The sequence below is a fragment of the Sorex araneus genome, chromosome 10 (genome assembly GCF_027595985.1).
Source record: "Sorex araneus isolate mSorAra2 chromosome 10, mSorAra2.pri, whole genome shotgun sequence".
In the NCBI taxonomy this organism is placed as follows: Eukaryota; Metazoa; Chordata; class Mammalia; order Eulipotyphla; family Soricidae; genus Sorex; species Sorex araneus.
The window spans coordinates 37,547,944-37,575,883 of record NC_073311.1 but is presented as its reverse complement, the minus strand read 5'-3'; the positions used below and the strand labels follow the sequence as shown (position 1 = coordinate 37,575,883).

Below are 27,940 nucleotides of genomic sequence, written 5' to 3'. Positions count from 1 at the left end.
GTGGTAGCTAGCTTGTAACCATGAGGAGGAAAATCAAACAAGCCCTGAGGACTTCCTTGAGCAGCTGCAATTGTGCAGGACTGTCCACCTCTTGACTTTGTGTCATTTGAAGGAAATGCACCCTTGTTTGGTTAAGCTACTGAGTTGGGGTTATGCAATTGAAGGTAATCCTCCTTGATGGAATACTTAGCTACTATATTAGAGAGTCACAATGAACTCAGAAAATGAATGATTCTGAGAAGTCCTATTTCATTTTGTTTAACCTAATATCCAGATTATTTGACTACAAAGGTCTTTTTTTAAAAAATAGCATATTTATCTAAACAAGGTGTTCTACCAAAGGTTAGAAAATATTGTTTTTCCCGTTGATTCTGTTGATCTCATAGATGGCTACATGTGATATTCTACCAAGAGGGAGGGTACAGGGGCAACATGTTGGGAAAGATGATGAGTTTTGGTTTTGAATGTGTTGAATTTGAAATATCTATTTGGAACTCTGCAAGAGACCTCTTATAGCCTAGTTCTCTCTCTGTACCTGGCAAGGTACTGAGAGCAGCCTTCCTGCATGGCAGAGCCTGGCAAGTTCTCTGTGGTGTATTTGATATGCCAAATACAGTAACAATGATGGGTCTCATTCCCCTTACCTTGAAAGAGTCTCCAATGTGGCACTGCTGGGAAGAACGAATAAAGAGTGAGTAAAAAGAGGCTGCTAAAATCTCAGGGCTAGGACGAATGGAGATGTTACTGGCACCCGCTGGAGAAAATCTGATGATCAACGGGATGACAGTGATACAGTGATACAGTGATTTGGAACTAGCCCTTGACAACTGGCAAGACAGTTCTACAGCTTATGTGAGTTTTTAGAGGGAGAAAGACTGGTGGTGGTTAAATAAAAAGCTCCTTCTATGAAACTGTGATTTCTACATTGAAAAGCATGCTTTGGGTATTTTAACCAAAGGAGACATGGGAAGTATTGTTTTAAAATCTTGCTATACCATCACTCTTCAAAGATGGGGGAAGGCACTCTGCTTAAAAAGGCAGGCACACTGGAGTTCAGTTCCTGACCTGTGCACTTGCTTAGCGGGTGACCTTGGCTTAGCCGTTGAACTACGACTCAGTTTCTTCACATGGCATGGTTGTGAGAATTTTAAGATGCTCAACACCAAACTAAGTAAATTGTATCTATTCCCTCTATATGAATTCTCTGTTTCCTTCCACCTGAAGAAGTTTATGAATTCCAGTTTTCTTGGGCCGTGTGATGCCTTTTTCTATGTAAGACAACATGAAAAATTATGCTAGTACAGTGATTTGGCTTTTGTCTATTTTTACAAGTATTTATAAGTATCTACATATAACAAGGGCTGGAGCTATAGCACAGTGGTTGGGCGTTCGCCTTTCACGAGGCCGACCCGTGTTCGATTCCTCCGCCCCTCTCGGAGAGCTCGGCAAGCTACCGAGAGTATCCCGCCTGCATGGCGGAGCCTGGCAAGCTACCCGTGGCGTATTCGATATGCCAAAAACAGTAACAACAAGTCTCACAATGGAGACGTTACTGGTGCCCACTCAAGCAAATCAATGAACAATGAATTCCAGAGCAAGTCCAAAGAGACTAGAGGTACCTGAGGGATCTGTATTCTACTCTTTTACATACTTAACAAAATATCAAGGTCTTCCTGTTTGTCCTGCCCCTTTTTACTACTTCAAAACCATGTTAATGATAGTACTATTATTCCCGGGTGGCAGATAAGGAAATGATAAGTAATTTTTCCACCATCAAATGGGCAATAATAAGTGGCAAAGTCAGGATTCACACCTGGAGCATTGTACAGCATAGTCCAGGCATTCACAGTGCTATGTAAAAAGTATGCTCATGAAAAACAAACTAGTCCCTGACACTCCATTTGCTCTCAATGGAACGAACATCTCCGAATGCAGCAGCTATGTATACCTGGGTCAAGAACTCAACATGAGGAACAACTTGGCACCAGAACTGCACAGGAGGAAGAGAGCAGCGTGGAAAGCCTTCAAGAGCATCAAAGAAGTGGTTAAGAGCATGAAGGATCTCTGGCTCCGGGCACATCTTTTCGATTCCACCATTCTTCCTGCACTAATGTACACCTCAGAGACCTGGATCCTATGCAAACAGGATGAGAATGCTATTCGGGTATCCCAAAGAGGAATCAAAAGAGCTATGCTAAGAGTATCACGTCTCACTCAAGTGAGAGAAGGAATCCGGAGTTCTGACCTCCGTCGACGGTCAAGAATCAGGGATGCTATCTTGTTTGCCAAGACATCAAAAATCAGATGGGCCGGACATGTAATGCAATTCAGAGACAACCGCTAGACTAGAGCTGTTACCGACTGGATTCCAAGGGACGTCAAAAGACCGCGTGGCCACCCACCAACGAGACGGTCAGACTTCTTCGTCAAACCCTGAATGAATGGTTTGAGGCACTTTCTGTCCCTGTAGTGAGCAGATATCATTGGGCTACACTAGCATACAACAGGGACAGATGGAGACGTTACTGGCGCCCGCTCAAGCAAATCAAAGATCAACGGGAAGACAAGTGATACAAGTAAAATGATATAAAAAGTATCACTGTATCACTGTAGCACTGTCATCCCGTTGTTCATTGATTTGCTCCAGCGGGCGCCAGTAACATCTTCATTTGTCCCTGTTGCATGCTAGTGTAGCCCAATGGCGTCTGCTTACTCCAGGAACACGAAGAGTATGTTGTTGTTACTGTTTTGGGCATATCAAATACATCACGAGTGGCTTGCCAGGCTCTGCCGTGATATAAAAAGTAGACGAAAAAAATCACCTTGTTATTTGCTATTATTTCAAACTCATGACTCCTTTAGGAATTATCAACGTCCTTACATTTGAAAAATTTGTTTCCAGATATCTTTAGTCATCAGTCTCAACAGTACAGAAAATTTTAGCTCAAGAGCAATTAAGAGGAGAAAGTGTGTAAAGTTTGCATCAATATAGTGTTATTTAGAGTAGCTATCTCTGTAGTAAAAACAGAACTTTACTTGTTTGTTTTAACTTTCTAAGTTCCATATAATTAATTTAAACATGAGGGAGCATGCGTGATTTTTTTTAAAGAAAAGTACTGCTTACTTTCCTGGAAGAGTACATGTATTTTCAAAGGCTCTCACTCCCTTCCTAGGAATGAACAGCTGTAGCCAGGAAGTGTATGAAATAAGAAGCAGTGCCAGTGGCAGAAGGTTTAGATGAAAGCTCAAGGAAATTCCCAGGACAATATTTTGAAAGGGCATTTGAGGGGCACAGACTAAGGCATAGAACAGCAAGGGCAGAGAAAGCAAAATGTATGGATGTTTTAATAAAAACAATATTCCTGGTTCATTGTCTCAAAATAATCTTCTAGGTCAAAGAGAGAGAAGAATACATTCATGGGAACTTGATGGGATGAGCAAAGAGTTAGTTTAGATGGTGAAGGGTTTGGAAATAATGCCATGTGGGTGATGAAACAAAAGCTTGGAAAATTGTTAAGAGGAGCAATAAAATTTGACTTATAAGAATTTAACCTATCAGAAGAGAAAATTTGGCCTATCAGAAGAGAAATCTGGCCTGTATAGTTTTAGATCTAAACTGAAAACATAGGTGGGGGCTAGCAAGTAGCGCAGGGCATAAGTTGCTTACCATGCATGCATCAGCCCATTGCACTGCAGGGCCTGGGCAGCACAACCTCAAGCCCTGGCAGTGAACCACAGGCTGATAGACTGATAAGTGCTCAAAGGTCTGCCCCCAAGAAACATAGGTCAACGTTTAAGAAGAGGTTACAGTTAAATAAAATAGTACCAATAATAACCTGGATGTTGTGGAGAGAACATAGAGGATGAGAAGTTGGCTCATAGGCCCGTAAGGTACTTTCTGATGTGCAGTGTCCTATGAACCATTGGAAGTTCCATTTACTGTGCTGAGTGGCAACAGTGCTATACCTTTACAGCGCTTCCATGGCCTGTCTCTGCATGGAAAGGCCCGAGTACCTTAAGAATGAATACTTTTTTACCCTTTGCCCACCTTCCTTGGTACAAGGTATCTTAATTGGTCCCTTATGAAATTCTGCTTTATTGTAAGTTAATGTTGCTTCTAGTATTTTGTAGTCTAGGGAAACAACTTAACCAAACATACTGACATTGCATGAAATATTAAAGACAACCAAGTCTGTCTCATGTGTAAGGTCTTAGTTGTGTGAGCTTTTCCCTTCTATTTTAGTTATTAAGGCTCTTTGCATTTTCTTACAAGTTTCTGGCTTATAAGTTCTCAGATGTAGTCTAGACTTATGTTTGCTAAGCTTCTCATTCAGATTTGTAAAAACTTCTCAGGGAAATTGCTCAAAGGGCTAGAATACATGCTTTGAATGTGGGAGCACCAGATTCTGTCCTCAGCACTGCATAATCCCCTTAAACCACCAGAAGGTGTCCTCAAACCCAGACCTGGGGACAGTCTCAAAGCACTGTAGGCTCTAACTAAAAAATCAACAAGACAAAACCAAAAATTATTTTTTTAAAAAAAATTTTTATTTTTTTAAATTTATTTTTTAATTAGTGAGTCACAGTGAGGGTACAGTTACAGATTCACACATTTTTGTTCTTATTTTTCCCTCATGCAATGTTTAAGAGCCCATCCCTCCACCAGTGTCCATTCTCCACCACCAATGAACCCAGTATCCCTTCCACCCCGCCAGTCCCATCCCCCCACCCCACCCCGCCTCTGTGGCGGGGCATTCAAATTTAATATCTCTCTTTCCTTTTGGGTGTTGTGGTTTGAAATAGGGGTATTGAGTGGCCATCCTGTTCAGTCTCTAGTCTACCTTCAGCACCCATCTCCCTTCCCTCGCAGGATCTCCAATCACATATTACTTGGTGTTCCCCTCTCTATCTGGGATGACTTTCCCCCAGCGTGTGAGGCCAGCTTCCAAGCTATGGAGCCAACCTCCTAAAACCAAAAATTCTAAATTCATTAACGGTATCTTCAAGAATCTTTCATTATAAGCAATATTTATCACTGAGCAAGATTTTTAGGCAGGCAAACTTGACTTGGATAGATTATTCAAAGATAACAAGAAGATAACACTAGATTAGACCATATAACTAAGTGAAATTGATCAGAATGCTAATAACTTTTCTCTCTCCATATGCCTCTTATATAAACTTTTGGACAGAAAGTACAAATACCTTTTGAAGATTTCTAGTTTTCTTCTTAGTCCCTAGTCTTCATATTTAGTAATAACTCTACCATATTCAGTTGTTTATAATAATATGTAATAATTAATAATTGGATCTGGGGTGATAGCACAGCGGGTAGGACATTTGCCTTGCACACGGCTGACCTTGGTTCGATTCCTCTGTCCCTCTCAGAGAGCCTGGCAAGCTACCAAGAGTATCCCACCTGTACGGCAGAGCCTGGCAAGCTACCTGTGGCGTATTCGATATACCCAAAACAGTAATAACAAGTCTCACAATGGAGACATTACTGGTGCCCGCTCGAGCAAATCGATGAACAATGGGATGACAATGACAGTGTGCCAGTTATAAGAATTAATATATTTAATAAAAGGTACTACATACCTAGCAGGTTTTCTAAACTCAGACTAATGATGAGGGACCAGCAAGATCTACAGGCATTAAGGCTCTTATCTTGAAGCACCTGGCCCATCCCTGTTCAATTCCCAGCACCATATATGTCTATCTGAGCATAGAACCAGAAGTAAGCCCTGAGCACTGCAGGTGTGACCTAGCCCCTTTCCACCCACCTAGCAAAAATGTAATGAAGAATTTAGTCTAGGAGATGGTTTAGAAGCTGGAGCACATGCAAAGCATGTGGGAGCCCAAGGGTTTGGTCCCTGGCATACCATGGTCCTTCAAGCATTGCAATGGGTCAGTACTCACTGAGCACCTGCCAGGCGTGGCCCCAAAACAAAACAAGCAAACAAACCAAAAAAACAAACCCACACACAAAAAATGAAGAATGTATCAGAGACATCATAAGGCTTTGTATAGACTACATTTACAAGGCTTCTCTACCATTCAGGAATGTCCTAGCTTTCAAAGGAAATAAGCAGCTATAGACCATCAGGGAAGTGTTTTCTTGACTACGTGCAGGATCGGGTGCACAGAGTCAATGCTTTTAAAATGTGTAATGAGAAACTGAGCACTTCTGTTGACGTAGAAGTGCCCCAGTATAATAGACTCAAGTTTTTAATAACATGCATGTTTTTTTTTTCCTTGCAAGTTTCGCCTTGGTCATTACCAATATTGATGCTGAGAGCTTTATTGCTATCATTGTCTATTTGCCAAGAAGAATTTTGAGAGGTGTTTTAACCACCCCATTGGGAACATATCTTTCAGATACATAGAAAGCCCTCACGTTGGCAATATTTGATTACCCAAAGGGTTTTGTTTATTTTTTTCCTTTCCAAAGTGGATGACATGCTTTGCTGTCCCAAACCTTTTGGTACTTTCCCCTTGGGGCCAGCACAATTCAACATGGTCCAAATAGATGCTGCAGATTCTATCCCAGTTCTGGGAAATAGAAACCTCATCTACACCCCCTCAATTGAGTCATTATAAACACTCACTGCATGGGAGCCCAGAGCTCTGATTGTTGTCATACAACTGAATCGTATCTAAAATTAATTTTTCTGGGCCCTATCCAAAGGCACAAAACAAACGCTGCAATTTAAAAAAAATTTTTTTTTGCTTTTGACTTAACGTTTGCCAATTTCCCTAGAAGTGTACACAGAATTATATTTTCATAGAACTTATACATGTCCCAGACTCGAGTGCTATTTAATCTCCTTCCATAAACAGCAGACCTGAAAAACACTGTCCACACCGAGCAGCTGGTGGCTTGCGACTCAATTGTTCCCGGTAAAAGGACCCCCTCCCCTCTCCCCCCTCATCCCCACCAGCCGGTTGTTTCACAGCACAGCATACACAATCTAGGCTGCAAGAGGGCTTGGAAGGACCTGGGGTTCTTTGTCACATCCTGGTCCCAGTGTTTCCCAACTGCCCTCCATCCCACCCCCCAGCTGAGCTAGAAACCTTCCTCTTTGGGCACCGAGAATTTGAACTTGGGAGCACCTTTAACACTAGCATGGACGGATACACCTCGATTTTGTTAGCAGAGACCAGTCAGTGGAGGTGCTCAGATGCTCTCCCCGTTGCCTGCACCCCACAAGCCTCCCCCCCACCCCCCAGGCGACCACTTTGTACTGAACGCCGCTTAGCGGCTCCAACTCTTTGGGATACCCGGGGCTGGACTAGGGCTGGGAGGGGGATGGGGGTCCTGAGAAGGGGTGGCTGGGGGTGGGGGTGGGGGCGAGAGGGCTCGATCTGTCGCCGAAAGAAGGCGCTAGCCTGTTTCGCGGTTTTTTAAGCCCCTTGGCATGCCCTGACCTGATCTAGAGGGAGACAACTGTTCTCTGGAATGCTACGGGAGAAGGTGGGACACGTTTGCTAGGGGAGGTCTGGTGGGGTGCACGAGGGCAAGCCGAAGGGTCACGCCCGCCTGAGTGCCGCGGTGCGAGCCCGCGGGGGTGCAACGGGGAAGCCCGGGGTCGAGGGCACCAGCGCGCGCCGAGGGCGCGGGGGGCCCGGCGGGCAATGAGGCGGCGGCGCGCGCGGGTGCGCGGGCGCGGGGACCCCACCCCCCTCGGCCGCGCGGGGGAGTGGCGGCGGCGGCGGCGGCGACCCGGCTGGCCGCGCGGGCTGCACCGCCTGCGCTGTCAAGCGGGCGCGGGGGGGCGGGCGGGAGGAAGGGGTGGAGGTGCGAGGGGAGGAGGGCTGGCACCCGAGCGCCGCGGCGTCGCTGCAATAAAAATGCATCCCATGGAGCTGCCCGCCGAGAAGGACGGGGCCGAGGCGCGGCGGCAGCAGGCAGCGGCGAAGGCGGAGGAGGGCGCCCAGGAGGCGGCGGCGGCCGTGGCCGGGAAGTGAAAGGTCTCGCAAAGTTCAGCGGCCGCTGCGGGCGCCGGGCCCCGGCCAGTTCCGCGGGGGCACGCGCGGCCGGGCGGGCTATGGTCCCGGGGCTCCCGCCGCCCCCGAAGTGTCCGGGCCCCGCCTGGCCGGTGCGCCGGGCTCCCCGCAGCGCCCCGCTCGCCTCCCGCGCGCGGCTCCTCGCCGCCGACTCCCCCTGAGGAGGAAGAAATAAAGCGCCCCGCTTCCTTCCCGAAGGACGCCCGGGCCGCAGCCCCGCGCCCCCAGGGCTCCGCTGCCCCGCACCGCCCGGCCGGGTCCTCCCGGCGCTGCCCGGCCATGGGGAGCTGCGCGCGGCTGCTGCTGCTTTGGGGCTGCTCCGTGCTGGCCGCAGGTGGGTGGTGACGCGGCCGGACCCCCACCCTCCTTCCCTCGCTCCTTCGGTTGCCCCACCTCGGGACTCGGGGGGTGCAGGAGTAGAGGGGTGGCGTGCGGGCTGGGAGCGCCGAGCCGGGCGCCCTAGGATGAATTGAGTGGCCATGATCCGCCTCCTTTCCCCGGGTCTCCGCAGTTTAAAAAAATACCCATGGAATTCTTTTCCATTTTTCTTCCCCTCTACTCTAAACAAAAATTATTCTCATTATTTATATTTTTTTGCAACTGCAACACACTTGCGCTTGGAGAACCCGCGAGCCTGGGTGCGCGCTCTCGGAGATCCCACGACCCGGCTTCGCATTCGGGGTTTGAGGCGGGTGGAAAACTGCCTCTTCCACGGTGCGAGGGAACAAAGGACCAAGCGAGCTCGCCATCCCCGGCACTTCATGGCCGGGGGGATGATGGGGAGGGGTGGGTGACCAGGCGACCCCTGGGCGCGCGTGGACCGGGGCCCTGCTTTCTCGTGGAGAGCGATCGCCCGGGTCCTCGGCTACTGCGGGGCGCCGGGGAGCCCGGTAAGGGACACCCGGGGTGCGCAGAGCGTGCCCTCTCCCCGGGGGGCAGTGCCAGCGCGCGGCGAGACTCGGGGCCGGGAGCACCCTGCGTTGCACGGAGCTAGCCGGCCGCCCGGGAGGAATTGGTACCCTGTCCGGAGCTCCGCGGGAGGTCGGAGGCGGGTCTGCTCCGGTCTGGGTTACTGGATAGCCCGGCAGCGGCGGCGTCTGCTGCCCGCTCCCTCCTACTTCCATCCCGGCTTTCTCGGGCTGCCCTTGGCCACTTGGTCCTAGGTCGCCGCCGCTTCTAAAGCCAGTAGAACTCCGCTTCGACTCTCTCCCGCCCTCATTGCGGGTCACCCGGCTTCCAGTTTGGCTCCCGTGCAGCACTCGTGTGAGGGAGACAGAAAGTGCAGGGGCGCTGCGGTCGGTCACCCGCATCTCGCTTGCTCCTGTAAGGAGCGTGTGGGCGGGAGGGACCGACCAGTGCAGAGAACTCGAGCGCTCTTCTCCGACCCCCCGGGCGCCCGCACCCTGCCCCGCACGCAGTGAAAACCGGGAATCCCCCAAACACCCATTTATCCGAGGAGCATCCTTGCTGCATTTGGGTGTCACTTCCAAATAGCTTGCCCACCAGCAATGCATCTGAGGTCAAACTTGTCCGGACTTAATTCATTCAAGGGCCGCAGGGAGGCGGGTGGGCTTTCAAAAAGTGATTCAGTCTTTTCTCCAAGGAGCTATTCAAAGTCTCGGGTTTTTATTATAATTCTTCCTACAAGTAGGCGCATCCCTGCCTCCACAGATGCTTTGCCCCTGCTCCCCCCACCCCGACCACAGAGTGAACTTTAATAAACCTTTCCCCCTTTCAAACCTTGTTATGGCAAAAACATGCAAGCAATCAAGAGGTTGTAAATAAATATCACAAGGCAAGTGTTTCAAGTCAAAAATACTTGTACGGGCAGTATATGATTTTCCCCTGAAATGCTTTACAGGTGAGTCATAGCACATTGTGTGTTTGGTGATCTTGGCCACAAGCAGCTGTTGCCCCAGCTAATCTGTAGAGTGGCTAACAGAGGCCCGGCATAATGCACACTTGAACTTGACATTTTTAAAATATGCCTAAGAAAGCCCTTTATTTTAGTGGTGAGGGCTCCGAGTGGCTGCTGATTGTCTGTCAGCATGCACCATGTCTCCAACCTGTGTAAGCTGTCATTTGGCTTCTTTCTCACCACCGTGATAACTGCTCAGAGGTGCTGCTCTGCAGAAGCCCAAACGTTCAATTAGCCAGAATTTAGGGTTTGACTTCCTTTTCCTTCTTTTCTTCCCTGTTTTAACTTTTAAAATAGATGATTTTGCTGAAGGTCTTCATAATTAAAATGGCAAACCCAAATTAAGGGATTATAATATGTAGTCAGAATGTTAATAAGTGGATGATGCTTATCATTTTAAATCATTTTGAAACAGGAAGGTCTGTTGGACCTTTGTTTGCCTGGAAGTGTGTATTTCTTTAAGAAGGTGTTTTCCTCTCACAGATGTTTAAAGGTGCTGTTAGTGGCTGCCAGACAGTAAACATTGTCCTGTTAAGCAAACAGGTACTGTTGTATAACCTGTCATAGGTAGAAATACTTGAGAGGCTGAGGGCATGTAAAATAAGCTTTTCCGCCAGTTGACAGTTAAGATTTTTTTCTTAGGTATATTTATTAGAAATCGCTATATTCAAAAAATGAAATTGAATGATCTTAAACACATAATTGGGAGGATAATCCTTTAAGATGAGACTTTAAAAATAAATGTTTTAAACATACAAAATGTTCAGAAAACAAAGTACTTGACAATTTTTAGATCAACACTCTTCAGCCACTCCTTTCCCTCAAAAAAAATATATATATGTCTCCTTTTACTTCCTTCTCCCCTTTACCTGGAGTCTTTTCCATGATGTGATTTTTGATATCAGACTGTGACACAGCACATTTCCCTAAAGGTACACATTCACAAGCACAAATTCAGTACCCCAAAAGGACAGTACTCCCGCTCACATTTAGCAGGATCTCCTCTTTACTGACAGTCTCCTTCTCTCTGAGAGCTAAGTGGACTGCTGAAGAGGATGAGATGGATGGAAGAGATTTCCAGATGGGTTTGTTCTGACCAACATATGTTTTCCCTTCCCTAGGACTGAGCGGAGTGGTTGGCGCGCGTTCCCGCTGTGAGAAAGCCTGCAACCCTCATATGGGGAATCTGGCTCTCGGGAGAAGACTCCGGGCAGACACCACCTGTGGTCTGAACGCCACGGAGCTGTACTGCTTCCACAGTGAGAATGCTGATCTGACTTGCCGGCCGCCCAAATGTGACAAATGCAATGCTGCCCAGCCTCACCTGGCTCACCTGCCAGCTGCCATGGCAGACTCGTCCTTCCGGTTCCCCCGCACGTGGTGGCAGTCGGCAGAGGGGGTGCAACGAGAAAAGATCCAGTTAGACCTGGAAGCTGAATTCTACTTCACGCATCTAATTATGGTGTTCAAGTCCCCCAGGCCGGCAGCCATGGTGCTGGACCGGTCCCAGGATTTTGGAAAGACGTGGAAGCCTTACAAGTACTTCGCCACTAACTGTTCGGCCACGTTTGGCCTGGAAGATGATGTGGACAAGAAGGGAGCTATTTGCACGTCTAGATACTCCAGTCCTTTCCCATGCACTGGAGGAGAGGTAAGGGCGCGTGTTTAACTGCACACAATAAGTGAGGAAGAAAAATGTTCCCAGCCCACATTTTTTTTAAAGCACGAAAGTATGCTTGTAGCAACATGAATGAAATTAGAATTTTTCATGTGCTTTATTTGTCGTAAATTGTTTCTTACCCTTAGACGTAGATGTGTAGTCAGTTTCAAGCCTATTGCCCACCTACAGGACTTAAGTCAGAATGCTAATATTTGTATGTGTTTATTCATGTTAAGAAAGAGTAGACACATAACATCATCTTCCTACCTAGGAGTTTCAAAGGCTGCTGGTCACTGATTTGGAAGGGCTAAGAGCTACTCAGCCTATATGTGAAGTCTATGCTACTTTCTTCCTGAAGCTATTAACATGAATATAAATTGAATAAGATAAAGCCAAAGGAGGAAAAGAAATAAATTTCCCAAAGAACGCTTTTATATGGCATGGTTGTTATATTGTACACTGCATTGCATGAGCGCATAGCAAAAAAAAAAAAAAAGTTGTCTTTTAAGACCACATTTTCTTGGACTCAGATGTATCAATTTGAGCTTAGCAGTTTTGGTCTATTCTGGACTATATTCATCTAGTTCTGCAAACAGCCACCTTAGCTACTAGTCCTGTTTTTATATGAAATGTTTTCACATTGTTTCATATTTCTTTCTTCCCCTTTACACAAAATTATACAAATGTACCAGATAGGATCCTTTCTCCCAGATGCACAAAAACATTCTAAGAAAATTGAGTGAAAGCAGATTAATAGAATATTAATATCTTCCATGTGTAGACCAAAAAATGTTGATTTAGAAAGAAGACAGGAGAGAATAAAGGCTTTCTAATTCTGCTCCATGCCATGAACACACTGAATGGGTAAATAAGTTTCAGCTGCAGTGAGTTCTACCATAAACTCCCACCCCATCAAAAGGGGCTTTTGGCAATGTCTGGAGACATTTGTTCAAAGTGAGAGACATTATTGAAATCTAGTGGGTGACATTATTGAAATCAAGGGTGCTGCTAAACCTCTTACAGGACACAAGACAGCATGCCCAAAGAAGAACAATTAGCCCCAAATATCCCTAGTGCCAAGGTTGAGAAAGCTTGCACTAAGTAGAATGCATGTATTCAATGCAGGTAGAAAAATGCTAGAGATGCAGCTAGTGATCACTTACATAAAAATTCTGATTTTCTGCAATCGTTTTTTAGAGACATTTCTGAGCTTCTCCTAAATGTCAGGTGCTGTACTCAGGGCTACTTCTGCCTTAGAATAGGAGGGGTGCTTGCCAGGGCCCGAATGAAAGGACAGTTTGGGATCCTCTTCAGCCCTTCTTTCCACCCACTGGTATAGATCCACATGGAACTTTGCCACACAATCAAGTCCCAGCTTCCAGTTAGCGCTGCAGGCAAGGAATAGGACTGCTGGCACCAACACCAGCCAGAATGGGGCACTGGCAACACACTGACTCTTTTCCATTCTCCTTCATGGCACCTAGCATTGGCTTAATTTTGTAAACTCATTTGCACCCTACCATGATCGACATTTTAAAAGATAGTGGGATAGGAAGGAGATAAATTAGATTCAGTGAGTGAGTGTGTGTGTGTGTGTGTGTGTGTGTGTGTGCGCACGAGCACGCGCATGTAAAGAACACTTTTGTGTTTTGTGTTGCAAACAAATGCCTTCGACTCTCAGATTGCTTTGGAATCAGTCCATAGGCACAATCAGCTCCCTACATCTTGGGACTGCTGGGCCATGTGTAGCTGTGAAGTAGAGAAAATACAGCTCTAGTACCAGATGGCAGGCATGTTTGTGGGCAAATATCACATCGCATTTATTACCATGGCCCAGCAGTTACTTAGAGATGATTGAAATACGTTTATTTAACCTAGAGTGGAAACAAAATCCTCTCTTCTTTAAAGTCAAGCACCTTATGGTCATCAGTGCTTATATCAACTTTCAAAAAGATTGGGACTGAAATATGTTGCTCATTCTAATGTACCTTTCATATTCATTTTAAGCACTTTAAGTTGTCATTTTCATTTCAGCAGGCTCATATTTCAATGGCAAGAAAAATATGAAGTATAATTTAGTTCTCTCTAGGCCAATGTTTCTCAATATTTTTCTGACGATGGCCCCTTCCATCTTTTCTGTGCCACCCCCCATCCTATTTGCTGTACCCTGGTCTCCTAGGTTGTGGTCCCCCATTAATGAGATTTTCACTTATGGTCCCCTTGGGCTATATTGGAGGCTCACGTGGGGGGGGATGAGAAACACTGAGCAACATTGCTTTAGAACTTTGTTAAGTGTATATAAAAACCCCTAATAGAGTGTTTTTCAATTTAGAGGGCAGGTTTGAGAAAAAATCTTTCTTCCCTGAGTTACAGAGAAGTCTTCCTCAAAATATGGATTAGAGAAAATCTCCCTGGAAATGATAATTGGTTATCTCCTCTAGGTTTCTCTGGGTTATAAATTAGTGCTAAGCTACAAATTAATTTTGCAGGATGACTCATCCATTTTTGTATTTGAAAATTAAGTTTCATAAGAGTAAGTTCATTAGTTTAACTTCAAATAAGTAATCTCAAATTTAATTTATAGCTTAGTTATAGTATTAGAAACCTCTCCTTTCTTCCAGTCACTAAAAGACTTAGAATTTCTCTAGGTATCACCCCACTATTCAGGCTAACATAAATATGTCACAACTTAATTTATTTCAGGTTTCATTCAGGCATACTTCTTTGGGCTTCTAAAGCCTAACAGAACTGTTAGTTTATGGCTAAGAAATCTGATAGATCCATCTAACAGAGCTAAAGGTACCAATCATCTGAAAGAGAACTTTAAAAAACTTAGGCCCCAAAACCCACCCTGAAGAATACTTTAAAAACCATTGTCCCTGGGGGGCTAGAGAGCTAGCACCGTGGGGAGAGTACTTGCCCTACAAGCATCCAAACCAGGTTTGATCCCATCATTCCATATGGTTCCCTGAGCACCACCAGGAGTAACCCTGAGCATTATTGGGTGTGGCCCCCCAAAAAAACCAAAATAAGTAAATATAAATAAAAATCATTGTCCCTTTACAGGAGTAAAGATTGAGACCCCAAGGGGGAAGTGACTCACCCAGTAACATGCAGTTAGTAAGTTACATGACAGCACTTGGATCAAAGCACATCTTTTCTAACTTTAAGTCTAGTATTTATTCCATAAAACTGTGTTTCTCCAGGGACTGGGACTAGCACAGTAGGCAAGGTGCTTTCCTTGCGTTGCAACAGACCCAGGTATATCTGACTTAGGTTCTATTCTCCACATTCTGAGCCCTGCCGGGAGTAAGCACAGAGCACAGTCTGGAATTCCAAAAACAAACAAAAACCTGTGTTCTTCAGGTATTTTAAAGATTCATGAAATTATATCTTTAACACATATATAGACTTAAAACCAGTATTACTACAATAAAAATAATAGCACTGCACTGCACTGTTGTCCTGTTGTTCATCGATTTGCTCGAGCGGGCACCAGTAATGTCTCCATTGTGAGACATATTGAATACGCCACGGGTAGCTTGCCAGGCTCTGCCATGCGGGCGGGATACTCTCAGTAGCTTGCTGGGCTCTCCGAGAGAGACAGAGGAATCAAACCTGGGTCGGCTGCGTGCAAGACAAACACCCTACCCGCTGTGCTATCGCCCCAGATCAATAAAAATAAATTTTAGCAAAACTGAAAATGATTTATGGGGAATTTTTAAACACTTTGGGGCTGAAGAGATAGTACAGTAGTTAGGGAACTTGCCTTGCATGTGACCTACCCAGGTCCAATCCCCAGTACCACATATGGTCCCTCAAGTACCACCTAGAGTGATCCCTAAGCACCAAGCCAATCCCTGTGACTTAAAACCCAAAAAGTTAACAATAAACATCTGATTTACCAAAGGAGCAAAACAAATACATGGAATGGAGCTTAAATGAATGAAAAAGAAAAGAAAAGAAAAGAATCTTAAGTTCTCACTCAATGATTGACTCCCAAAGAACTGCTAGCAGTGAGGTTGATTCTTATCTATCTTCTTGATCTGTTCTTGAGACTCTCCCAGAATGGTTATCTCTTCACTTGGGTGTGATATAAGGGTAAACAAAACTCTGCCAAACAGCTGCCTCCTGAGCAGGTATGTCCTTCGATTATCAGTGTTATTCTAGGAATGAAAGACCCCATATCCACATTCAGCTGGGAAATACCATGTTTAACAGAATTAAACCTTTATAAATGCATATTCTAATTATGTACCCCCTGTCCCCAAATAGAAAGCCTCCCCAAGTTTGTCTGTTCTTGGAATCCTCTTTTGGCAGAATTCCAATCATTATCTTTGGGGCTGCAGGGATCCACAGAGCCCACAGAGCAGAGTTTGGGAAATGCTTGGTGGGGGTATGAAGGCCGCAGATCTGGTAAAAGGCACAGGCAGGGGGTTATGTTCAGGGACACAGAGTTCCTGTCCTGCAAGAAGACAAAGATTTGGAGATCCAAAGTGCCACATTGTGACTATAGTTCAAAGTACTTCTCTGCATTCTTGGAACTTGCTAAGGAGGTAGATCTGAGGTGTCTACCACTAGCACACTAAATACCAACTTTACTTTGAAGCCCTGGATGTGCTGGCTTGAATGTGGTGATGTGTTCACATTACATGTTGTTATCAAGTCATCAAATTGTACACCTTAAATATAAGTGATTCTTGATTGTCAAATACACCTCCTGGCGGGGAAAAAAAAAGCAGAGACAGGTTTGGTGCTTGGCATGGTAGACATCAGGCCTGTCTGTCAATTGGGGGTTTAGCCACTTATTTTGCTGGAACAGTAAATAATAATAACCTTGAAGCTAAAGATGACAGGTTAATTAGGCTTTTTCAGGATGCGAAGCAGCACTATCAGATCACCTGTGGATTCAGAGGGAGTTGCAGAGAGAAAGTTGAAGCCATCTTAGCACCCATACAGGCCTCCTGGAAAAGAAATTAGGGGAGAGCCTCCCAACCAGTGCTTGGAGACCCAGGGTCTACTCCCAGCAATATTCATGCAGGGGTCCTGATAATTCCATCATTGCGCCTGGAAATGTGGTGCTGCTTCACCGGGCCTGTATCCTTTGTTGATTCAGAAGGGGCATGTAGTAGCAGGGATCAAAGTCAGGGTCTCACACATGCAGAACATGTGCCCTACTCCTGTGAGAGGTCTCTGGCCCTGGGAATGGAATTTTGCTGATCAGTCTTTAGGGAGCAGCGGCTGCTCCAGTGATGCCCCAGCGGGCTCTCCAGTGCTGTAGTTATCTCCTTAGACCAAGCCTCACTTGCCCCCTGCTGTTAGCTCACTAGGAAAATAAATGGATCCAAAATTGTGAGCTGCCAACTCAATCACATGGAATTTTTACCTCCAGGGCACTATGAATATTGCACATTAAAAGAAAGCAGGAATATAAAGAATCAAAGGAGAGGGAGAAGAATTGAGTTTACAGAAGCACTAGGCATGTTAAATGTTAAAAGCTATGAAGGTACTTGGTCTCATTTACCTCTGTACCTCAGCTTTTAATAGGTTGTTTAGATCATAGCAATAGACTGCAACTGGTTTAAAGAGTGACATAAAGAAAGAATGAGGCACTGGCGCTATAGTACAGCAGGTAGGGTGTTTGCCTTGCAAGTGGCCAACCCGGATTCCATTCCCAGCATCCCATATGGTCCCCCGAGCACCACCAGAAGTAACTCCTGAGCGCAAAGCCAGGAGTAATCCCTGTGCATCACCGGATATGACCCAAAAAGGCAAAGGAAAAAAAAAAGAATGAATGAATGAGTGAATGAATGAATGGTGTAACAGATTCGGCAAAGAAAAAGAATCTCTTGAATAAAAGAGGAAGAAATGAATATAAATAAACTTTGGGTTAAGGATAAGAGTAGAGACCCTAGTTCATGTGGAGAAGCTGAGTTGTTAATAATTTATGTTGTGACCAATGAAAAGGCAATTATGGAGACATTTTAAACAATGCTCACCCACCCATTTATTCATCAAATAATTTTTTAGCTGATTTCTGCCTGATCCTCTCCTTGTGCTAGGGTTATAATAATAAACCAGAGACTGAAAAAAAAATCCCTGGCCTCATGAAGCTTGTAACTAAGACAGGATGCAGAGCCAAGTAGTAAGCAAATGAATAATTAAATAAAATATGCTCTTGGTCATTGTAAGGGGAAAATAAAACAGGGAGAAGCTAAGGACTGCTGGCTGGAAAGGACAGATTTGTGTTTAATGGAACTGACCAAAACTGAGTTTTTGCCATACTTTCACAAGTGGATAAAATCTGTGACAGAGGGTCCCATTTCTATCCACCTACATAGAGAAAATGAGCTGCCTAGGAAAATAACAAATACCGGTAAAAATCCCTCTTGCTAGTCTTTCTCAGAATGAGAGCCTCTGAAAAGGAATTTCACTCTGGTCAAAAGAACAGCACCTGACTGATGAGTAAGCCAAAGCCAAAGACAGTGAGTTGTCTCTGGTCATTCATCTGAAATTCACATCCTGGCATCTAACTCAGTGCTATTTCCACCACATTAGTTGGAAATTCCTTTGTGCTGAGCCAGGTAGTACAAAAGATGCAAGATCTGTATACATTCCTCTTTGTGGTCCTCAGTCTACTGGGTAAGACATTAAATAGGATTATTTACGGATTGATTAAATTATCTGTGATGGATTAATTTCTCCAATGTGTTGTGTAGATAATGTGTTGTGTGTGTGTGTGTGTGAGAGAGAGAGAGAGAGAGAGAGAGAGAGAGAGAGAGAGAGAGAGAGAGAGAGAGAGAGAGAGAAGCTCAGATCAAAACCAGGGCCTATAAAGCATGCACCAATGAACTACATCCCACCCCTATGTACCTTTTAAGATCCAAGTAGATTTTGTGGGGGAGAAATACCCTGAGGGCCTAATGCCATTCCCAGAGGTACAAGTTTATAGCTCAGTGCCAGGGGTTGTCCAGCAAGTCAGCAATTCAGTGCCACTAGCCACCAAGGCTGTCTCAGCAGTGCTCAGGGGCACACATGTCCACCTTCTAAGCCACCACCCCAGCCCCAAGATCCAAGTTTGTATTTTTCAGTGGCTGGAGCAATAGTGCAGCTACTAGGGTTGCATGCGGCTGTCCCAGGTTCAATCCCCGGCATCCCATACGGTCCCCAAGCACCGCCAGCAGTAATTTCTGAGTGCAGAGCCAGGAGTAACCCCTGAGTATCACCAGGTGTAACCGAAAAAACAAACACAAAACAAGTTTGTATTTGTCTCTTTATATCATTGAATGGATTGTATATCGATGCCACTCACAAGGTCCAAACATGACGGCCTCTCATCATCTGTATTGCAAACCATAATAGCCATAAGTAGAGAGAGAGTAAGAGGGAAATTGTCCTCCATAGAAGCAGGGGGATGGGTGGCACGGGGAATATTGGTGGTGGAAAATGTCACCAGTGGAGGGATCGGTGTTCTATCGTTGTATGACTGAAACTCAAACATGAAAATTTTGTAACTGTAGCTCACAGTGTTTCAATAAAAAATAATGCCACTCACACATATACGCATATATATGTGCAAGAAATGAGAATTATTCAATCAGGGTTTTACAGAAATTTACCTTACTGATGGCACTGCTCCATATTTAGGGCTTTTGAAAATAGGGGCACTTGAGAGATAGTACGGGGGTTAAGGAGCATGCCTCGTATGCAACCAAACTGGCTTCAACCCCTAGCACCAGCTGGTCCCCTGAACTTTGCGAGGTGCAGCCCTTGAGGAACCACATCCTTAGGCCCTCACATTGAACCACAGACCTGATTGGTAGAGTATTGTCAGGAGGGGCCACCTAGGTCCCCTTAGCACTGCTTGGGAGCTCCCTCCACCCAAAAACCTGATAGAAGCAAGATGTTGTTAGTAGAAATGTTTTTAGGTGCAACTCCTTATTTCAGTCCTTATTTTCAGCCACTAGACTCCGCCTGTTTCTGCACTGTGTGTCAGTCATCAGCTCAGCTTGAATGAGGCTTCCCATGGGCTAGACTCTCTGAGAATGCAATGCAACCCCCTCTTCTCACAGGAACCCTGAGCTGAGCACCAGTGTAAACTCCACATTCGTAGCATCCAGAGAGAAAAAGGCATAGTGAGTTATAATAAATTGGTCAGAATAAAGTCATGAGCTAGCATGTACCAGGACTGAGATTGTTAGATGGTTTTGAAACCATTTCAGCTTTATTAGCACTCCAAGATTAAAACAAAAATCCCTAAAATTAAATTTAATTACTTAATTATTAGATATTGTATGCAACTTACTATTTATCTGATAGTTTGAAATATGGTTGCATGATTTTTGCATAATACAATTGCATTTTCATCACAATATTATAATAAAGTTATAGTAATGTTATAAAAATGTTATTTTCTGAGACCAAGGAGATCTAGATCAATAGGCTGAAGCATCGATTTGCACACAGGAAGTCCAGATTCAGTCTCCAGCACTGCATGGGGCCCTAAGCACCACCAGGAGTGACCTTGAACACAGAGCATTTTTTTAAATTGAATCACCATGAGATACAGTTACAAAGTTTTCATGTTTGAGTTTCGGTGATACAATGATCAAACACCCATCCTTCCACCAGTGCACATTCTCCACCACCAATGTCCCTAAACCCTCCTGCCTTTCAACCCTCCCTCTGCCTCCATGTCAATTTCCACCATACTCTCTCTCTACTTTTGGGCATTATGGTTTGCAATACAGATATGGAGAGGTTAATTACGTTTGGTCCTTTATCTACTTTGAGCACACATCTCCTATCCCTAACGATTCTTCTGGCCATCACTGTCTCATTGATCCCTTCTCTATTCCAGCTGCCTTCTCCCCCAGCTCATGAGACAGGCTTCCAACTATGGGGCAATAGAACACAGAGCTTGGAGTGACTCTGAGCATTGCCAGATATCACCTGACTCCCAACCCAAACGGGCATTTTCTTTCATTATATAGAAAACTTATCTATAAACAGATAGAACTTAATATTACCCAAGATCATTTAAAATAAATTACATAGAATGTGTGTCACAGTTCTTTAATACCATTTAGCATATTTCTGGGCGAGGGTCACACCCAGCAGTGTGAAATACCTGGGAAACTTGTGGTGCTGGGGATTGGATTGAACCCAGGCCTATTACGAACAGAGTCATGCACTCTGGCCCTTAAAGCCCTCTCCATGACTACTTTTTATTTGATTAGCCTACATTTTATTGGACTGGCTTATTTGGGTAGAGAAGAGGAGGTTTTGTCTAACTAGCAACTACTTTAAGACATTTTTCTAATTACCTTACTCATATATTATTGCTTTGCTTTGACACACGCATAGCTGTAATTTTGTTAAACTTCCTTGCAAATTAAATGTTATATGTATTTGTTAGAGAAGCTTCGATTACCCCACCCTGGGACCACTCCCTTCCTGTTAGAGTGGAGCTAGAAATGGATTCACAGCAAGTTTCAAAACAAAAAACACTGGAGCTGAAGAGGTAGTTCAGTGTGCAAGGGGCCTGCAGTAGTACACAGCTGACCCTGCTTTGATCCCTGGCATCCTGTAGTGTCTCAATCCTGTAGTGTCCCTGCCAAGGAGTGATCCCTAAGTGCAGAGAGAGAAGTAAGCCCTGAGCACCACCAGATGTGACCCTAAAACAAAACAAAATAGAACAGGAGAAAACAAAATGTCTTGCACTTAAGGAAAATTCATTGCGTGATTGTCAATTAAAAGTGTTTAAATGCAGGGCTGGAGAGATAGCACAGTGGGTAGGGCGTTTGTCTTGCACACGGCCGACCCGGGTTCAAATCCCAGCATCCCATATGGTCCCCTGAGCTCTGCCAGGAGTAATTCCTAAGTGCTGAGCCAGGAGTAACCCCTGTGCATCACCAGGTATGACCCAAAAAGAGCAAAAAAAGTTTTTAATGGGGTACAAAAATAGAATAAATCCAGAAATTTAATCAATAAATTTTGGTTTACTGATTTCAAAGAGTAGAATTTTACTACCCAAATTCCTTACTTCAACGAATAAAAATCACCTGTTTAGGGGCCAAAAGTATAATACAGGGGGTTAGGTGCTTGCTCTGTATGCAGTTGACTCCATGTCTATCTGAAGCACTGCCTAGGGTCCCTTGAGCACTGCTGAGGTCACTTCTCAACAAAGAGCCAGGAGTTGCCCCCAAGTATTGCCAAGTGTGCCCCAGCCACTTCTCTCTCCCAATTTGTATAGCATCTTTGCATTGTTCAATTTGCGACTTTTACTTTGCGATATTTGGTTAAAATGTCGGGGCAGGGGCTGTCAAACACTGGTTGCAGTGCAGAGTTGCAGTGCTGGGATGGTACTTTTTGACAAGGGGTGATGCTGGGGCTAGAACTTTGGCAGGCCTCCACCACTGAGGTACGTCACCCACCTGAAAAATCCAATTCTGAAGTGTGGCGATTGTCATGAAAGCTTCACACTGCAAAACTGGAGAGCCGAGAAGGAGCAGGCACCTGGAGGTTGTGGGGTCTGTCGGGGCCCACAGGGCACCTTCGGGGGCTGGAGAGCTAGTGCAGTGGGTAAGGCTCTTGTCTTGCATGCAGCATTGCACATGGTCCCCTGCATCCCACCAGAACCGATCCCAGAGCCAGGAGGAAGCTCTGAGCTCTTTCGGGTGTGGCCACACACGCTCTCCTCAAATCAAAACCCACATGGTAGCTTCCCCTCCAGGCAAGGATGGGTCTCCTAGAAACCTAAAATGGAAGTGAGGGGCTGGGGATCGAGGAAATAAGAATGAATCCTGCTGGAGAGCAGGGAAGATCAGTAATCAGGCATGTCTGAAAATTCATCGAGTATCATCTCTCCCTCCTCTTCATTCCCAGGCACTCTGTCACTCTGTCACTCACATATTGTGCCCCTCATCTCTCTGACTCTGTCATTGTCTTTGCTTCTTGAAGAACATTTTCCTCCTTATTGTTCAGTTTGCCTGGTGACTCTCAGCCCCCAAGCTGGGCCCCAGCACAGATTCTTAGAAGGGGAAAGTCTCTGGTATATTTGATAGATTGAATGGCATGAAATTATAGGAATGACATGAGAATAATGATGAAGCAGTAATACTGTTTCCTGTCTGTGTTGGATGTTTCTTACCTACCAAGGATTGGTCCTTTCTAAGTAGACACCAGTCATTCATTCTTTCTACAGATATTTACACTCTCCTGTGTGCCAGTTATTTATTTGAGGAGTTGAGGGTCTCCAGGCCAAAAAATAATCATTGTTTCCTTTGAGGTGCAGAAGTTTTTAATCTAATGTAGTCCATTTTTTTTTCTTTGCTTCCACTTGCTTGGTCAATGGTGTTTCATCCTTGGAGACGCCTTTAGCTTCAATGTCATGGAGAATTCTGCCTATGTTTTTCTCTACATACCCTATAGATTCAGGTACAATATCAGACCAGTTAGATTTACTTTTTTCTATTCCTTCCTTTGATGTTATATCCTAAATGTGAGGTGCTGAAGCACGTATAGTGATATAGATGGCATATGGATAGTGACAGATGTCAAGAGAATGGATTGATGTCTGGGAGACTGGGCGGTGGGTAGGGCATTGCTCTTGAGGCTGGGCTCTGAGATAAAGGCTCCCAGAGACATTTAAGCTGGGACCTAAAGGATCCTGTGTACCACAGGTCTGTTTCCAAGGTGGCATCAACAGGGCAGCAAGGAAGAAGATGGCCCTAAAGTTGAGGGGTCAAGGTATAGACTAGCGGCAAAGGTCAGAGGCTGGGGAGACAATGGGACTACATAGGGGGTTATGGAAGACCTTTAAGCTGGGTGCACAGGATAGCCCCAGTTCACACTAAGTCCTAGAAAAGCCTCTTAATTCTTTGTAGCATCCCCTTTCTTCAAAAGAGGTCCTATTTCTACATAAAGAGTATTATCTTATTATAAGGTCATTGGGATTTTACACTGATATCAGAGGGCTTGGGGATTTTTTTAGGGGAAAGGGGACAGAGGTAGCAATGTTCAAGGACGACCCTTACCTAGCTCAGTGTTCAGGGGTCACTCCTGGTGGTATTCTGGGGAATGTGTGGTGCCAGGGATGGAACCTGGGCCTCCTGCATGCAAAGCCTATGCTGTACTCCAGTCTTTAGAGCCCTCTCTCCTACCTTTTAGTGGAGGTTTTAAGCAAGGCGGTGATATGATCAATTTAGTTTTAATAGCTTGCCTCTGGTTTGTGTTAAAAAGAGCAGGAAACCAGCTATTGGTGCTTTGCTGTCACTCAGACAATCATATCATGGGCATGGACAAAGCCTGTCCTGGGAAATGGTAGAAAGCAGTTGCCTTCTGGATTATTTAAAATAAATTATTTTTGGTGAGGATTGTTTGGACCACACCTGGCTCAGTGCTCAGGGGCAATCCCTGGTGATGCTCAGGGGACCATAAGTGGTGCTGAAGATTTGAATTGAGGTCAACACTAGGGAAGGCAAGCACCATGCCTCCTGTGCTCTCTCTCTTTAGTCCCCAAATCTATTTTTCTAGCATTTGCTGTGAGTTAAGGGTGGGTGTGAGAAAAGGAAGTGAGAATCTTTTAAACTGAACACTTAGAAGAATGAAATAGCTGTATACCCAGGCTAAGCAGAGTCTCGGGGGCAGGACTTGGAGAGAAGAGGACTGGGAATGTGACTCATTGGTAGAGCACCTGCCTTGTAAACATGAGCCTAAGAGTTTGATCCCTGACACTCTGCCCCCACCCCACACCCCCCATGCTGAGTGCAATTCCAACATCACAACAAAGTATGTCAGCACCACCCCCATGTTTGAAGCTCTTTTCATCGAGACCATAACAACATCAGGAAGATGGAGGGTGGGAGGGAAACTTGGAGAGGACTGGTAGGAGCTCAGTCTTGGACTTAAGTATGAGTTTGCCTGCTTAAGATCCAAGTGGAGGTACTGAGTAGGCAGTTGGCTCAGTGAGGTTTGAGTTCAGAGGAGAGGTCTGGACTAAATATATAAATTTGGGAGTCATCAGAGGATATTTAAAGCTGTGAAACTGGCTGAGAGCATCAAGGGAGTGGGTGTAGGCAAAGAAGGAAGGGCCAATCACTGAGCCCCAGCGCGGACCACACTTATCCTTTGATGCAGCCACTACCAAAACACCTCAGTGGCTTCACTCTTAGGAAAACCAGTATCACCTCTCTCTGGGTCCAACCTCTGTGTACTTAAGCAGTGACATGAATGCAATAGCACTGAATTACCATGCTCAGAGCAGCTGGTATAAATTCTGAAAGGACAAATGAGGGGAAAGGCAGGACAGCTATGCCTTTAAGAGAAGATGATCAGAACTAGCAGGGACCAGAGATCATCAGAACTAACAAGGAACAGAGTAAATAATGTTGCAGAAAGGAAAGATATCTCTGTCATTAGCATGTCAGAGAGTTGGCAGAGTGGTGCTTATACATTGCGTGCAGGAGACTGGGTTTGATCCCTGGCATCAATGAGCACCACCAGGAGTGACCCTCCCCACCCAAGCACAGCCATGGAGTAGTCTCCATGTGCTGCTAGGTGTGGACCAAAATGTAATGAAATGAACGCCATGTTGAAAGAAATGCTGATTTGGGGAGTCTTTGGGCTGGTAGGACCTTTCTTATTCTACTTCATCTTCACTCATCCAAGTTTTCGTTCTTTTCTTGACTCAGAATTCTGACTAGTGGGCCAAGTTTTTTAATGCACCATGGCAATATTAGAAATGGAATTAAGGCATAGCATTAGTTCACATTGGTTATGTTTCCTGTGTTGGCAAAGTTTGATTTTTGTAATGTGACAGAGAGTGTGTGTTGCCCTACTCTCCAACCGGGATTAATGCATTTTTAACTGGGAGGAGACAGGTAAATCCAATGAAGTTAATCTGTTCACATTTTCACAATTTCAAAGGCATTCTACTCATGGCTAATTAATGTTCACCGCATTGTTGTTGTTTTGTTCTGGGAAGAAAGAGCAGGAAAAAACACACGTATTTAGAGATCAGAGTAGAATGTGTCAGTGCCTATACTGGGCATTTTGCAAACATCTCATTCTTTCTAGAAAAAATAAACCTTTGCCCTGATGGCTGTTCTTACTAACCAACAAACAGATAAACAGACTCAAATCTTCTACCCAGGTCCTATTTCTCTTCTCTTCTGCACCTTCCTGTAGTTGAGAGTGGACAAAATTCTCTCCAAGTCTCAGCAATGTTTGCAGAGATATCTTTACATTTGGTAATTATGGTTCCTAAAGAAAACAAAAACTGGAATTATGAAAAACATTAAAATGCTTTCTGCATGATATCAGATTCATTTGTGCTCACACTGTGTCTTTTGGCTGCTACTGAAAATGGCTTCTACATTTTAAAATTAAATTGAAGTGAAAAAATGTGCTCTGTTGGAATGTTCAATCTCCAGTAAGAATTATTATTCAACCAACCTGACCCTTGTAAGGTCTACAAAGTTTTCCTTTTGTAATAATGCCCTCATTGCTTTCATATCCTGTGTCCCTGATGAAGACAAACTTCTGACCTTACCCCCACCTGCCAATGACAAGCAAAGGTAAATGGAGGATGTGCCAAGAGTCTGTTAGAAAAACCAGCTCCCTCACTCTCAGGAATTCTCATCCCTATTATTTCCCATCCAAACAAACCCCAAGGGCTTCTGCACCTTTGGTACCTTTTGCAGCCTTTTGTAATCATAGCTTCCTCTCCGATGATAATCAGAGTTCAAAAGAATGGAAACCCAAAGGTGGATTCTTTCTGGGGAGGGATAGTGTTGAGAGGTTGTTTTCAGGAAAAACAAACAGATAATTGTCCACTCCTGCTCCACTTCCCGTGCTACTTTCACTCATTTAGTGAAGTTGATACTCACATGTTTGGGGAGGGGAGGATTGATGATTCCTCATTAATCTTAAGTCTCTGCTTCTTTCCCCTACTCTGGGTTACATGCGCCGTGCAGAGGACTCACATCCATGTGTCTGTGATGTATGCTCATTGCTGTCATCACAGCACTAGCTTTTTTCTGCGAGTTCCCTAAGGTGGTCCAGAGAAGCACCACCTCAACGTCTATCATGCCTCCTGATACATTCAATGACTGTTGACCCAGCAGATGAACTCTGGGACTTTATTATTGCTAATGCTGCCAATAATAACTTAGTGCCTTTTGTTGCCAAAGGCCTTTCTATGGCAGAGCATCTGGTCATGTGTTTAGACACACGAAATAGTCTGAGGGAGGGGGGGCTTATTAAGTGTCTCAAAAGTTAGCCTTTAAAGATAAGTCCCATGGTAGACAGTTTCTTAACACAGTTTCCCAACTCAGACAGTATCATAAACTCTATCCCTTTGCAAACTCAAACCTCAGACTTTATTTCTGATCTGTAAAGGGCTGGGACAGAGAGTTCCAGTTATGGTGAAAGGGAACAAAAACCTCTTGGAAAACAGTGGAAGTGCTGTAAAGGTTCCAGTGCTTTTGAGCTTTTCATCAATGTCGTTGGAAATCATCTGTGAGAGGGCCTTGAGAGCCAGCTTTGGCAGTCTGTCCAGCCACGTTTGCTTTCATATAGTTGTGATGGAGGTGAGCGCGGTGTTTTCGTAAGTCTGGAAAAGGAATAATCACCTCAGAAAACTGTACAGCTAGGTGTCCTCAGATAAACTACCAAGCTTGTTCCTCCCTATCCCCCAAACTACCATCACAAGTGAACACCACCCAGGTGCCCTTCCTTCCTGGAGTTGAAAGAAGAAACTTGGTAAAAAAAGAAGCTTAAATACTGTTTTCCTGGAACATACTACCAAACCCTTAAAAAGTCAAATCTATCCACTATGTCACTTTCCTGTGACTGCTGTGTTCATCACAGGAAAGTGACATAATCACTGTAGTTGGTATAGTTCTGCCTTCAAGGCATGAGAGGAGTGTGCCAGCACTTCTGAATAGCTCGCTTAAAGGGGTGACTAATTTTTTTTTTACAATTTATTTATTAATTTATTTTTAAATTTTTATTGAGTCACCATGTGAAAAGTTACAAAGTTTTCAGGTTTAAATCTCAGTTATACAATGCTCGAATACCCATCCCTTCAGACTAATTTTTAAAGGTGGGAGAAGAGACTTCCACAGAAAAATGTTGCATGGATAAGGAAAGTCGACCCGAGAACAGCTGGAGTATGGGGTAGTGAGGATTAGGGAGTAGAGAAGGATGGGGGAGATGAGACTGACTCAGGAGGCTCTGGTGAAATTATCCAGGGTCTAATGTGCCAGGGATTTGAGGTTTGACCCTGCGGGTGGGAGAGCTCAATCAACATTCTTTCCGGGTTTGGGATAACATCTTCAGAACTGTTGAAG

The 27,940-nt window shown here is 44.8% G+C and overlaps 1 protein-coding gene across 3 annotated transcripts in view; it reads left to right on the top strand.

Moving 5' to 3' along the window:
• Positions 1-8,209: 8,209 nt before the first annotated feature.
• Positions 8,210-27,940, top strand: part of NTN4 (netrin 4) — a 130,383-nt gene continuing 110,652 nt past the window's right edge. For all 3 annotated transcript variants that reach the window (XM_055118526.1, XM_055118525.1, XM_004602752.2), the window contains exons 1-2: positions 8,210-8,341; positions 11,047-11,576. In XM_055118526.1, coding sequence (XP_054974501.1) covers positions 8,287-8,341; positions 11,047-11,576 — 585 coding nt within the window. In that variant the 5' untranslated portion in view covers positions 8,210-8,286. The remainder of the gene's footprint in view (positions 8,342-11,046; positions 11,577-27,940) is intronic.